Source organism: Marmota marmota, unplaced genomic scaffold, assembly GCF_001458135.2.
Source record: "Marmota marmota marmota unplaced genomic scaffold, marMar, whole genome shotgun sequence".
Classification (NCBI taxonomy): domain Eukaryota; kingdom Metazoa; phylum Chordata; class Mammalia; order Rodentia; family Sciuridae; genus Marmota; species Marmota marmota.
In genome coordinates, this window is record NW_025999842.1 from 34,645,016 (window position 1) to 34,657,422 (window position 12,407).

Genomic DNA, 12,407 nt, shown 5'->3' on the forward strand with positions numbered 1-12,407 from the left:
CAGTGTTTCTAATTGAGTATGAAGAGTAAATATCATCCAAAAGTGACACCATAAAAAAGTAAAAAGAATATTGGAAAAGTTTTTTATCCTTTAATAAAATTATATGAAATAAGGAAGGAAATTTGTCCCAATACAATCGGTGCAGTTTTGGGTGGCAATGGAAGCACCTACATTGGTTTTTATCACTGAACATATTGTTTCCAGTGGAAAACTATTATGTACCATCCTTGTTTACCACATTTATGTTAACTACGCCCTCCTTGGTGTAATTCCCAAGGAGCTTAATGTAGTTTTGGAAGAATTAATGACTTTGGATTTTGTGAGTAGCACTTAAATTTTTTTCATACAGTGTGTTGTATGTCAAAAAGAATATCCTAAATATGACTGAAATATATTGAGAAACACATGAAAGCAGATATCACACTTCAGTTACTAGTAATGATATAGTGTGCTGTCCAGCCACTGGTTCGTAAAGGTTTAGAGAATAAGTACTTCTGCATCCTGTGTAACAGGGAGGGTTATGGATGCTGCAAGGTCTGTGAAAATTAATAACCAGGTATACTTAGGCATATAAGCAAAAAGTTGACATAAACGGCCCAAAATTTGAGTTAGAAACTTAATTAAATATATAATCAGTGTTTGCTGCCTTTTTTTTTTTTTTTTTTAATTTTTAGAACTTATTTTGTTTATTTATGTGGTGCTAAGGATCGAACCCAGTGCCTCATATGTGCTACACAAGCTCTCTACCACTGAGCCACAACCCCAGCCTGGGTTGCTGCTTCTTGATTCAGTTCTTAAAAACTTAAGTTCCACTTGCTGAGGTGTAATTTTTTCTAGGCCTGGAGGTTTTAAGAGAGCTAGATTTCTTTTGCGAATTCAACCATCTTTTCCATTCCTGTGCTGGACATAATCAGAAAATGTCATTTTTCTTGCCCTTGGTTGATTATCAGCTTTAGCTTTACCAATAGTGTCATTCTTCTACAGGCTGGTGCCACTCATTTGTTACAGATTAATGTGGTTGCTGTTTAGTTTATTATAACTAGTCATTAAATTAGACTCAGGCATCATATAGGTTTCACTTACCAGTTTGGTTAACTCTAGAAGCCCAGTTCCATTTCTTAACATCGTCGTCGTCTTATTCCTTCTGTAGACCTCCAAACCAGTTAAAAGATTGTCTCATCCTCTGGTCGTCAAAGAAGTATTATTATTTTCATCTGCTTAAGCCATATTGCCCTGTGAGAAGTTAGTGACACACTTCATAATTTCCCTGTGACCATTTGATAACTTTAATGGTTTCCCAACCTTTTATTAAACTAGACAACACACAACTTTTTATTTATTTTTATTTTTTGATGACAACAAGAAATATAACAGTGACATTTTACTTTTCTTTCAAGCACAGAGAAGACAAAAGTACTAATAATCCTTATTTAGTTTGACAGCAGTTCTGCTAGTAGTTATACTGGTTAGGAACATAAGGTCAAGTACATTATTATTAGGGCAAGAAATATCAAGTAAGACAACAGTTATGCTTTTTTGAGACTACTTTCACAAGACAGCAACAATCTTCAAAATCTTCAGATTCTTCAACGATCACATTATTCAAATTATATGTCTAAGAATAGAACTATATAGAAGAAAGACCATAACAAGCTAATCTATTAATGAATATTCACAGACGTCTTCATACTGCACAGGACACAAATTTTGATATTTTTGCACATGTCCTCAATTACAAGCAAAAAAGCAGGCCTGTAAACATCAATTTTGCCAATAGGCTGAAATGGAGAAAGGAATTAATAGGATGTTATTCAACACAGTGAGATAAGGAACATATACCATTAATCTCCCACATATATAAAGGTTACTCCTAAAATAATAGAGAGAAAACACCCAGACTTGTATTTTTGTTTACAAAAATCTATTGGTGAATTTAAGGAGTTAGGAAAAATTGGAGGAAAGCCCTTCTCCAAGCATCCTAATTAAACCCCAAATGCTTTGATTCTCTCACCTCTACCCTAGGAACTGCCTCAGGCCTCGCCTTCCACCCCTGATCCTGCAGGGATCTTTACTGTGGGCCTTGAGAAACTCACTATACATCAGGCTTATTTCTGCTTCTGGGCCTTTAGTTAAGTTTCCCAGCCTGCAGCACCCTCTCCACTGATTGTGTCAGACTCCTTAGCCCTCAGGAGCTTAGGGAAAGGACTTCAAAACAAAGGAAAAGGGTGAAGGCCAATGGTCTTCACCAGCACCATATACCCCCACAACTGAGACAGCCCTACAGCATCACTGTGCTGGAACTTGTCCTGGAAACGCAGACTCCACCTTATTCCCACAATGCAGACTGCAGCCTACTCCCTCATTTGGAAGGACAAAGCAGGGAAAGAAATGCTGAAACTAAGAAGTAAGGACCCAGAGGACCAGGCTGTAGAATGGAGCCTATGGAATATCACAGCAGTAAAGGCAGAGTGACTCACAAAATGCTATTTTCAAATCATTTCTTAAACAGTCCAAGTCCCCCAAAATTGTCATCTTTAGAAAAGTGAAGTAAAGCAAATTCTAGTTGTACAGGGTCTGCCTTCAACACATCACTGAGGCCCTTTTCTCCTTCCAGCTTCTCAAATTAAAGCTCAAGAAATTCACAGAATTAGGCAGGATAGGAGAAAAAGGGTGGGGATACCACGATTAGAGAACACAATGCCCAAATAAGCAGTTACCCTACAGGTCCCTATGTGACCTTGCTAAAAGTGGGGTGAAGAAATAAGGGCAGAGATCTGAAGTCTAATTTACAAATCTCTTTCTGGAAACAGCCAAAAACCTACTTTGCCAGTTTGTTTTCTGTCTCTCAGCAGTAACTGCTCCAGAGAGGGAAGGAGGAGAAAAAGATAGGGGAAGAATGAGAGGCATAATAAGACCCACATTCCAGAAAAATCTCTTAGTGCCCTCACCCTGGCAACTCCATCATGTCCAGAGGAGGTATGGAAGGGGGAAAGAGGGGTAGCCAAACAAAATCACCTGTATTAAGGGTGGTTTGTTGGCTAGGGCCCTGAAAGGCTACTAAAAGGGACCATTCCACCTTGCTTTGGGCACTGCATTATCACTACTCAACTTGCCTTACAAGTAATTGGGTTTATGGGTAATCACAGTAGATATGGGGGTTCCTGTGTGTTGTTTAGGGGCTTAGGTCCATAGATAGTTCTGTCCAGGCAGTGGTGGCCTGTGCAGAGCTCCACCAGCAGGGAGGAAGTAGTGTTGGTGGGCTACAGCACAGGCCTTCATACTCACCAGTAGCCGATTGCGATGCACAATAACCAAAAGTACAAAAAACCCATTCTTGTTGGGCTACTTCATTTGTGTCTAGCAGTTACCCATGAGCCACCTGCTTGTTCCACCAGAAGACTAGACGGAGAAGGCCCAGAAAGCAGCTGGCATCCAGTAAGTGGTAGCCCAGAATGTCCAGTTTGGGTTGATGGCTGAGTTGGGATTTCAGTTTCATCTTGCAGGGGTGAAACTCAAGAACACATAGTACATGGATATTAGAAGCACAACAAGCATAAAGTGTACTTAGTTATTTGTAAAGAAGTGTCAAGCTTCCTTGTGGTAGAGAACGACTAAAAGACCTGGGAGAAGACCATAGTCACAGACAGGACCCAAGCCATGCAAAGAAGGCAGTACGTATCTACAACATCACTAGTGTAGCATAGAAGCAGTAGAAGGCCATGCACATGGAATATGTTCACACAATGCAGAACAGCTTGAAGGGCCAGAAGAAGAATAGCATAGGTATGTAAGGGGCCATCTTGAAATTAACTGTTGAAACCTTAGAACTGAAGGACAAACTAATTCAGTACACTGAAAAAGCAGACAGAAGGCTGCATGCTGCTGGCCAAGAATAGACGATGGTAAGGAGACTTGTGCAGGAGCTTCTCAAGGGCAGAAATTAGCCAGACTGGAACCTGAAAGACCTGGGGCTCTCCACAGGCTGTCGTGGTGGACCTCGAATTCCTCTTCGGGGACCTTCTCCCATCAGGTAGTATTGTAGGGGATTGGACCACAATTCCCCTTTGATAATCTCAGCAATTCTATCAAATTCTAGAAGGCTGTGGTCTGAGAACCAGTTGAAGAAACTCGGGATGGTGTTCCCTTCCCGGTTCCTGTGGATATGGGCCTGGGGGTCTTGACCTCGGTGCCAGCGGATTGGAGTGGAAAGAGACACCACTCGGCCGGAGGATCTGCGCTCATACTCCTTGACTAGCCCCTCATTTCGGAAGTATGGGTTGCTCTGAAAGATGAACTTGAATTTGCAACCTGCCCTGGGGTGTTTAAGTTCCTCCACCTCCAAATTGATCATGTACCTCATTATATCTTCGTCTTGACCACTGATCATAGGTGACAGCTGAGGGTGGTTCCGAAAGGCGGTGACCCAGAAACCTGGAATATTTTGGATAATGAAACTCCTGCGCTGCATATGGAGCCTTCTCATTCGGCCAAATTTGCGCTCCAGCTGGAGGAAGGCCCTGTCGGCCTGGGCATTTACGTTTGACAGCTCTTGATCGATGGCCTCCAGCGAGTCCATGCAATTATTGATTTTCGGGGCCCTAGGCCGGGCCTCTTCTTTCCCTCCACCAGCTGCCTTTTTTTCCTTCTGCACCACCTTCTTTTCCTCCATCACCGCCTCTGCTACTCCCTCTTTTTCTGCTGCTGCCGCGATGGCGCACTTCTTAATCGTCACTTCCTTGGCTTTCGCCCCAGGTTTCACCTGAGACCCCCAGGCCCCTGCGCCACAGCCTTCCAGAGCCTTCTGCCCCGCAGGGCTATGCGGCTCTCCAAGCTGACAGCCATTTTTCTGGCTCTTGTCGGCTCCGACAGAGACGGAGGCTGCTTCAGAGCCCTTCGAAGGAGGCACAGCATCATCGACTCCCCCTCCGGTGGCTGCAAGGCTGAGGCTCCCGGCAACTCGGACGCAGAGTGCGGGGCTACAGTCCACGGAATCCCGGGGTGCACCTCCCTCCGCAGTGGCCTCCAAATTGCCCTCACCTGTGTCCGCCATCTCCTGTGCCGCCTCGGCTTCCTCGCGGAGCCCCTCGCACTGATTTAGGGGCAGATCTCCTAGGGCCTGGTCCGGAGAGGCGGTTTCGGAGAGAGAGAGCTTGTCGCCCACCTCCTGGCCGCTCATTGTGGTGGAAGTCAGACCTGCAAAAGGGCGTTCCTTGTCCTCTGCAGAAGCTGCGCTCCGCCGCAGTCAGCTCCTTAGCACCACCCCTTTTCCTTGGGGCGGGTGCTGCCATGGCAACCGGTGACGTCATTAACCATCACGCGAGAACTCACTGCCCGGATGATTATGCTTATCAATCAAACATATTCCTTTGTCTGCTTGTTACAAAACGTTATGAATTTAATCAGTCTGGAAAAGAAATTTGACGTATGTAAATGGATGCAAACCAAACTCAAGCATGTACGAATTTTGTTGATATGGTCATCTAGGTCTCTGAATGAATTTCTAAGGTACCTACCTTCAAGTATTTATTTAAAACGTAAGAACGATTAGTTACTGTGTATTCAGACTCATAGGGAGTGATTAGGAAAGGGGATTCATCAAATCATAGGCCTTCCTTTAAGGTACAAATTCGTGGCTATTAGTAAAGAATTGAGATGAACAGATTTTGATTTTTAAAGAGAAGGGAAATGTTGCTAGGCTGTGATTTTTTAAAACTAGAAGCAGCTAAAAGGGAGACATCTTTCATCCTAAAAAGACATCTTAAAGGATTACTTCATTTCGGATTTTATAGTTTTTATAGTTTGGCCAATGTCAATGAAACTAATGGACAGTACTTCCTCTTAATAGGAGTAGCAAAGTATTTTTCCCCCTTACTTAGAGGTGACTATACACAGGACTTGCACAAATTAGAAATACTATGTCAGTGGATTTTAACTTCTAAAATGATGTGTATTATGCTTTTCTCCAGGTTATAATCTCAAAGTCATTTCTGCTTCATAATGCCTGTGGGCATGAAGCCCACATGTATCTGCCCAAATTGACTGTTGTAATTCACTGCAGCACAGAAGCAACTGTCAGCTATTTGCAGGCACCTAATCTACTGTCTTTTTAAAATATTTGTTTAAAAAGTAAGAAAAGTTAAGGTCTGGTATAGGGATACCACCTGCTTCACTCTTCTTGCTAAGGATGGCTTTGGCTATTCTGGGTCTCTTATTTTTCCAGGTGAATTTCATGATTGCTTTTTCTATTTCTATGAGGAATGTCATTGGGATTTTGATTGGGATTGCATTAAATCTGTATAGTGCTTTTGGCAGTATAGTCATTTTGACAATATTAATTCTGCCTATCCAAGAACAAGGGAAATCTTTCCATCTTCTAAGATTTTCTTTAATTTCTTTCTTTTGCGTTCTGTAGTTTTCATTGTAGAGGTCTTTCACCTCTTTCGTTGATTCCCAAGTATTTCTTTCTTTCTTTTTTTTTTTTTTTTTGAGGCTATTGTAAATAGGGTGGTTTTCCTAGTTTCTCTTTCTTGTCACTGATGTACAGTAAAGCCTTTGATTTATGGATGTTGATTTTATATCCTGCTACTTTGCTGAATTCATTTTATAGTTCTAGAATTTTTCTGGTTGAATTTTTTGGATCCTCTTGGTATAGAATCATGCTGTCAGCAGATAGTAATAGTTTTTTCTTTTCCTATCCGTATCCCTTTAATTCCTTTCATCTGTCTAATCACTCTGGCTAGAGTTGCAAGAACTATATGGTGAAAGAGGACATCCTTGTCTTGTTCCACTTTTGAAAAGGCCTTTTTGAATCTCTGTGTTATTCCTCATAGATAATATCTTAATGTTTTATTTTTCTTTCCCAATCACCTTAGAATAATAAAAATGAAACTTTTTTTCTCTTTCAAAAAAATGACATAGGTCTTGATTTAGCATTTCTGCATGATTAATTCCTCTACTCTGCATTTTTGTTGTTTTGGTTTGCTTTCTTTGCTTCCCTTTTAACTGGATAAAATATGTGCAGTCTTTTAGGTATTCAAATTAATTGCTTTCTTCAGAGTTTAAGAACTGGATGGCACCCTCACCTTGCTTATTTTCCCCACCAGCAAAATAGAGATAATAAAATTAGCTGTCTGTGGTTAAAAAGAAAGTAAGAAAAGTTAGTTATTATCTATCCAAGTCAGCTGAGAATTCATTTGGTACCACTATTGTCTATTAGTTTGTTTGAATGTGAGAACACTGGTTTAATCTTTAGAAAAGGTAAGACCAAAGGGAAACTTAAATTTTGCACATTTATGTTTAAGATCTTAAATTCATATTAGACAAACAATGACAGCTCTTTGCAACAGAAATTTCTTCTTGAGCAACCCAGAATGATCATATTCAAATGAGGACTCAGAATCTAGAGGAAAAGAATTTAAAGAAAAACAGCATGTATTCTAAGACTTCTAGTGAGGGAGTAGTGTAGACCTGATTCAACTAAGAATGAGGTAGTGATAGAAGGCAGACAATACAGAGAAACAGATTGTCAGGTTTTTTTTGTTTGTTTTATCCCTAGTCACCCTATTCAAGGACAGTGAGTCCAGATTAACCTCTTTGCTGACTGCCAACAAATAAGTTATCTTACTTTAAAAAATACGAACAAGATTCACTCAACAGAAAGCAATTATTTTTCTCTCCCTGAAGTGCTGTTTCTCTTAATAAATTCTCATTTTTGTTTTAGTGGGTTAAAACCCATCTATTGATTTATGTTCTCTGTAAACAAGTTGACAGTGTTCTATAATTGAGTTATTCTTTGACACTGCTCTGCTTTGTTTCTTCTCCTAAAGAATCTTTGCACTGTTGAAGGAGTAACTCTTTCATTATAATTTGAGCCAAGATGCAAAAAAGCAGCAAATGCTGAAAGAACTATTATAGAACTTTATAGAACATTATAAAATTAAAACTTTTTCTATTTTTGCGTATACCAATTTTTTTTTTTAAAAAAAGATTTCTCTTCTACTGGAAATATCCCTCTCTCCACCTTTGATTATTCCTGTCACCTGAATCATCTTCCACTCCTAATAGCCTGTCCCTTCTTTAAAAAAACAGTCCATGCGCCAGGCACAGTGAGGCATGCCTATAATCCAGAGACTCCAAGGCTAAGGCAGGAGGACTGTAAGTTCCCCAACCTCAGCAACTTAATGAGGCCCTCAGCAACTTAGCAAAACCCTGTCTCAAAATTAAAATTTAGAAAAAGGCTGGGGATGTGGTTCAGTGGTAAAGCACCCCTGGGCTCAATCCCCAGTACCAAAAAACTCAGTCCATGAAGATTGTAGTAAGCATTCTAAATGCATTGAATTTCATAAACAAGGATTTTTATAGTCCTCAAAATTTCTATAGTTCTTATGACCTCTGCCATCTACCGTTTACTTTTTGACTTTCTTGGTTGTTTCATGAAAGTCATTCTCTCATAGAATATTTTAATAAAACCTGATGACTTAAGTAAAAATTTTAATTTATATGAAAATTTTAAAAGGTTTTACTAAAATGCATAATATAATTCTGCTGGTAGAATTATATTTTGAGTATGGTAGATATGCATTGTAGCTATGAGTCATACTTTACAATTTCTGGCACATTAGGATATCGGACATTAGCTGGGTTTGGTGGTGCATGCCTGTAATTCTAGCTGCTAGGGAGGCTGAGGCAGGAGACCTGCAAGTTCAAAGTCAGCCTCAGCAACTTAATGAGGCCCTAAGCAACTTAGCGACACCCGAGCTCTACATAAAAAAGGCTGGAGATGTGGCTCAGTGGTTCAGTGCCCTTGGGTTCAGTCCCTGGTCCCAAAAATAAAAGATAAAAAAGAATATCAGTCATTATTATACAGTAGAACCTTTCCTTTTGGCAAATGGCAATAAAACTGACTCTACAGAAAAAGACATACTAGTAACTTTATGATTTTATAGAAAAAAAATAGCTATAGAAAATGCCATGAACATCTATGAAGAAATTTTTATTTGCCAGGAGATAAGAGGTTTAACAGAAATCCAAACAGAAATAGAATCAAATAGGAACGACTTTACTAGAGTATATAGTAAATATTAGAAATTTTTGAAATATGCCCCATTATTCTTTTTTTAAGAATTGGATGGCACCCTCACCTTGCTTATTTTCCCCACCAGCAAAATAGAGATAATAAAATTAGCTGTCTGTGGTTAAAAAAAAAAAATGTTTAACAGTTGAACAGTTGAACAGCAAGTTTATTTTTCAGAGCACTTAGTTTCTGGTTATACATATTCATTATAACGTATACTTATTTGATGCTCTGTATAGCAGACAGTTTTACGTACTTAAATGTATGTTGCCTCATTTAATTCTCACAATAACCCTGTGAGGTGATATTATGACCTCCACTTTGCTTCAGAAGGAAGTGAAGTAAGACAAATTGATTTCATTAAAATCATACAGCAAATAGTGAAGCCACAGTCTGAACCCAGGTAATCTGATTTAGGAGCCTGTGTCCTCATTAATTATACTATTCTGTAAACCCACACAACATAAAACTTGAGAAGACACTTTCTTAAAAATAAGACCAAATAACCATTCCTATTTAATGTTAAATCTTCCTCATCTTCCTATCCCCCTGTGTTACCAGTTCAGGCTGCTATAATGAAACACCATAGACTCGGTGACTTATTAACAATAGAAACGTATTTCTCACTATTCTAGAGGCTAGGAAGTCTAAGATCAAAGTGCCAGCAGAGGACTTGCTTCCTGACTCAAAGATGGCAGTCTTTTTGTTGTGTCCTGACATAGAGGGACCGGAGGCCTCTTTTATAATGGGACTAATCTAGTAGGTTCCTAACCTGGGGCTTCTTTTCTGAGGGCATGAATTTCTTCAAGGACCCCACCTCCAAGTATCCTTACATTGGGGATTCAGTTTCAGTGTGAATTTGGGGGAGAATACAAACAACATTCAGTCTACAGCATCCTCACTTCCTCTATCCACAGAATTAGTGACAATTGTTAGGGAAGTAGTTACTAAAAAGAGGAAAAAGAATATTATCCTTTGTTTCAATGCCTTAATAGTTTTCATCTCATAGGATTCTTTTTTAAAACAAGTATTTTATAACTCCCTTTTTCTTTCTGAAATTTAAATAGTACACCATCTGACATAACTTTTAAAAAATTAATGTAAGATCTTAGTTGTAATTTAAAAGAGAAATAAAGTAATTTTTAGAATATCTATTTCAGTATGTAAATGCTTTGGCATGCATATACTTTAAGACATGATTAAGTACTTAGATTGTTATACCTGTGGAGTCACCAGTATATAAAGTTACTGATGCAACCTGATATAGGTATATTGGGCTGGAGACATAAGCAGCAATGCTTTGGGTTGTGAAATTTTCTGAAATGGTGAACAACTTTATGAGAAGTTCTGGAAAGTACAAACTTTCTCTCAAATTACATGGTACACATTTCTTCATTTCTAAAATACACCTGTTTTCATATATTGACATCTTTTAAATGACTATTCATATGTAATCAATAGCGTCTTACAGCTACTGTCAGCACAACAGGAGTCAAGGTGTACTGCCACTGTCTGGGCATGTGTAGGGTTGGTTGTTAAGTCTTGTTGACATGATTGGATAATTGTAGCCTCTTACAGAACTCTCAAAAAGTCGTTTGAAGATAAATGAGTCTTACTTGTTCTTCTGTTAATATCTTCTGGTAAGATCAAGAAAGCACTAGCATAAAAATTACAGAATGAATACTAGTGACTTAAGAAAAAAATCTCAGAGCACTTTTATAAGCAATAGGATATTCTACTAAAAAATGTCATCACCAAAATTTTTCAAGGTGCTTAGTACAATACTGTTTTGAAAAAAACATGGACACCAAGAAATTTGAGTCAAAAGTGACTAAGATCATTATTTTAAACAGAGAAATAATTAATGAAACATTTTTATTTCACTTATAATTCCTTTTTTATGTATACCATGCATGCTATATGATTTTTAAAACATTTTAAAATCTAAATGTCTTTCAATATGTATAAAAAATTCTAAGAATTAGAAAATTTTGTGTTTGGCAACTTTTTCATAGTAAAATAACAATGCATTTTACAATTAATAATAACAGCAGATGAAATTACTTTTAAAATGAAGCATATATTAAAACTGTTTTTTGTTTTGTTTTCAGTAGTGAAATACTGCTAGATTCTAGGCTTAAATAATAGTTTTTCTTCTACATGACTGTTTAATTGTATGTTATTTTATATAGGGAACTATCCTGATGTCCAACATCTCTAATGCCCCTATTAAATGCTCCCCCTTGAGTCTTTATAATAAACAAAATTGCTCCTTTAACTGAAGGGCGATGAGCACACATGCTGAGAATCTTTTTTTACATGGTGTTCCTATTCCTAGTCACTAGAGGGAGGAAGTGGTCTTCAAGATGATAATTTGATTTGTTTGTCTGCCTATGTTAAAGTTTAAGCTGCTCTGAAGAAAATATTTATCGCAATTACAGACCATAAATGCACTGAAAGGCATGGATTTTCAGCATAAATTTAGGTACTCTATAATCAAAATTGAACCATTATCTTTATTCTATCACTGTTACAAGATTAAAATTTTCTCACAGGTTTGTAAAGATGGCTCCCTACAAGAATACTTTGGAAGAGGAAAAACAAACCTCATATGACTCTGCTTTCTACATCTTAAAAGAAACCAGATACCACCAGGTCCCTCACCTGAATGACCTTGCACTTTGTAGGCTGCCTAAACATACACTTTGGACTCAGCTCAGGCTACAGGTCTCAGTTCTGCTACTTACTAGCTGGTTGGTTTGGGTTAGTCACTTCACCTTTCAGAGCCATAATACCCTCATATATAAAATGAATATAATAAAATTTAAAGAACTATCATGAAGATGGAATGAAATTATATCTGTATTTATCACACTGTGATAAAAAGAAGTCAACTTCGTCATTTTTATTATTGTTTTGCTAAAACTTACCTACATTAAATAGACTACTTTGCAGGCAGTATAAAACCAATGCCAAATTCTATTATGAAGTTGTATGTTTATATAAGTTCCAGAAATAACATCCCTGTAGAATGAATCATTAAGTGAAAGCTTTGTTGAAGAACTGAACTGGACCAATCAGAATATGAACTGACATGAAACCTTAGGACATAGTAATAATACTCTTGTCTGCTGTGTTATAGTTATCTAGACATATGGTATTATGGGTTGATTGGGGGGAAAAGAGTTTATTGCTGAAACTATGTGCTTGCCACATTCTTCCACATAATATCACATTAAAGACCATATTAAAAATACATTTAAAATTATGCTTTTAATATCTAATTTTAAGCAGACTTGCTTACTCAAAAATCATATTGACAGTGAGGATGTAT

General features: G+C 38.1%; 1 protein-coding gene across 1 annotated transcript; it reads right to left on the reverse strand.

Moving 5' to 3' along the window:
• Positions 1–1,325: 1,325 nt before the first annotated feature.
• Positions 1,326–6,125, reverse strand: Tspyl4 (TSPY like 4). The gene has a single exon (XM_015500432.2). The coding sequence runs from the start codon at positions 5,174–5,176 to the stop codon at positions 3,941–3,943; it is 1,236 nt and encodes a 411-aa protein (XP_015355918.1). The 5' UTR covers positions 5,177–6,125; the 3' UTR covers positions 1,326–3,940.
• Between the last annotated feature and the right edge of the window lie 6,282 nt (positions 6,126–12,407).

Coding starts and splice junctions, on each gene's coding strand:
- Tspyl4 (XM_015500432.2), bottom strand. CDS start 5,176: ATGAGCGGCCAGGAGGTGGGCGACAAGCTCTCTCTCTCCGAAACCGCC.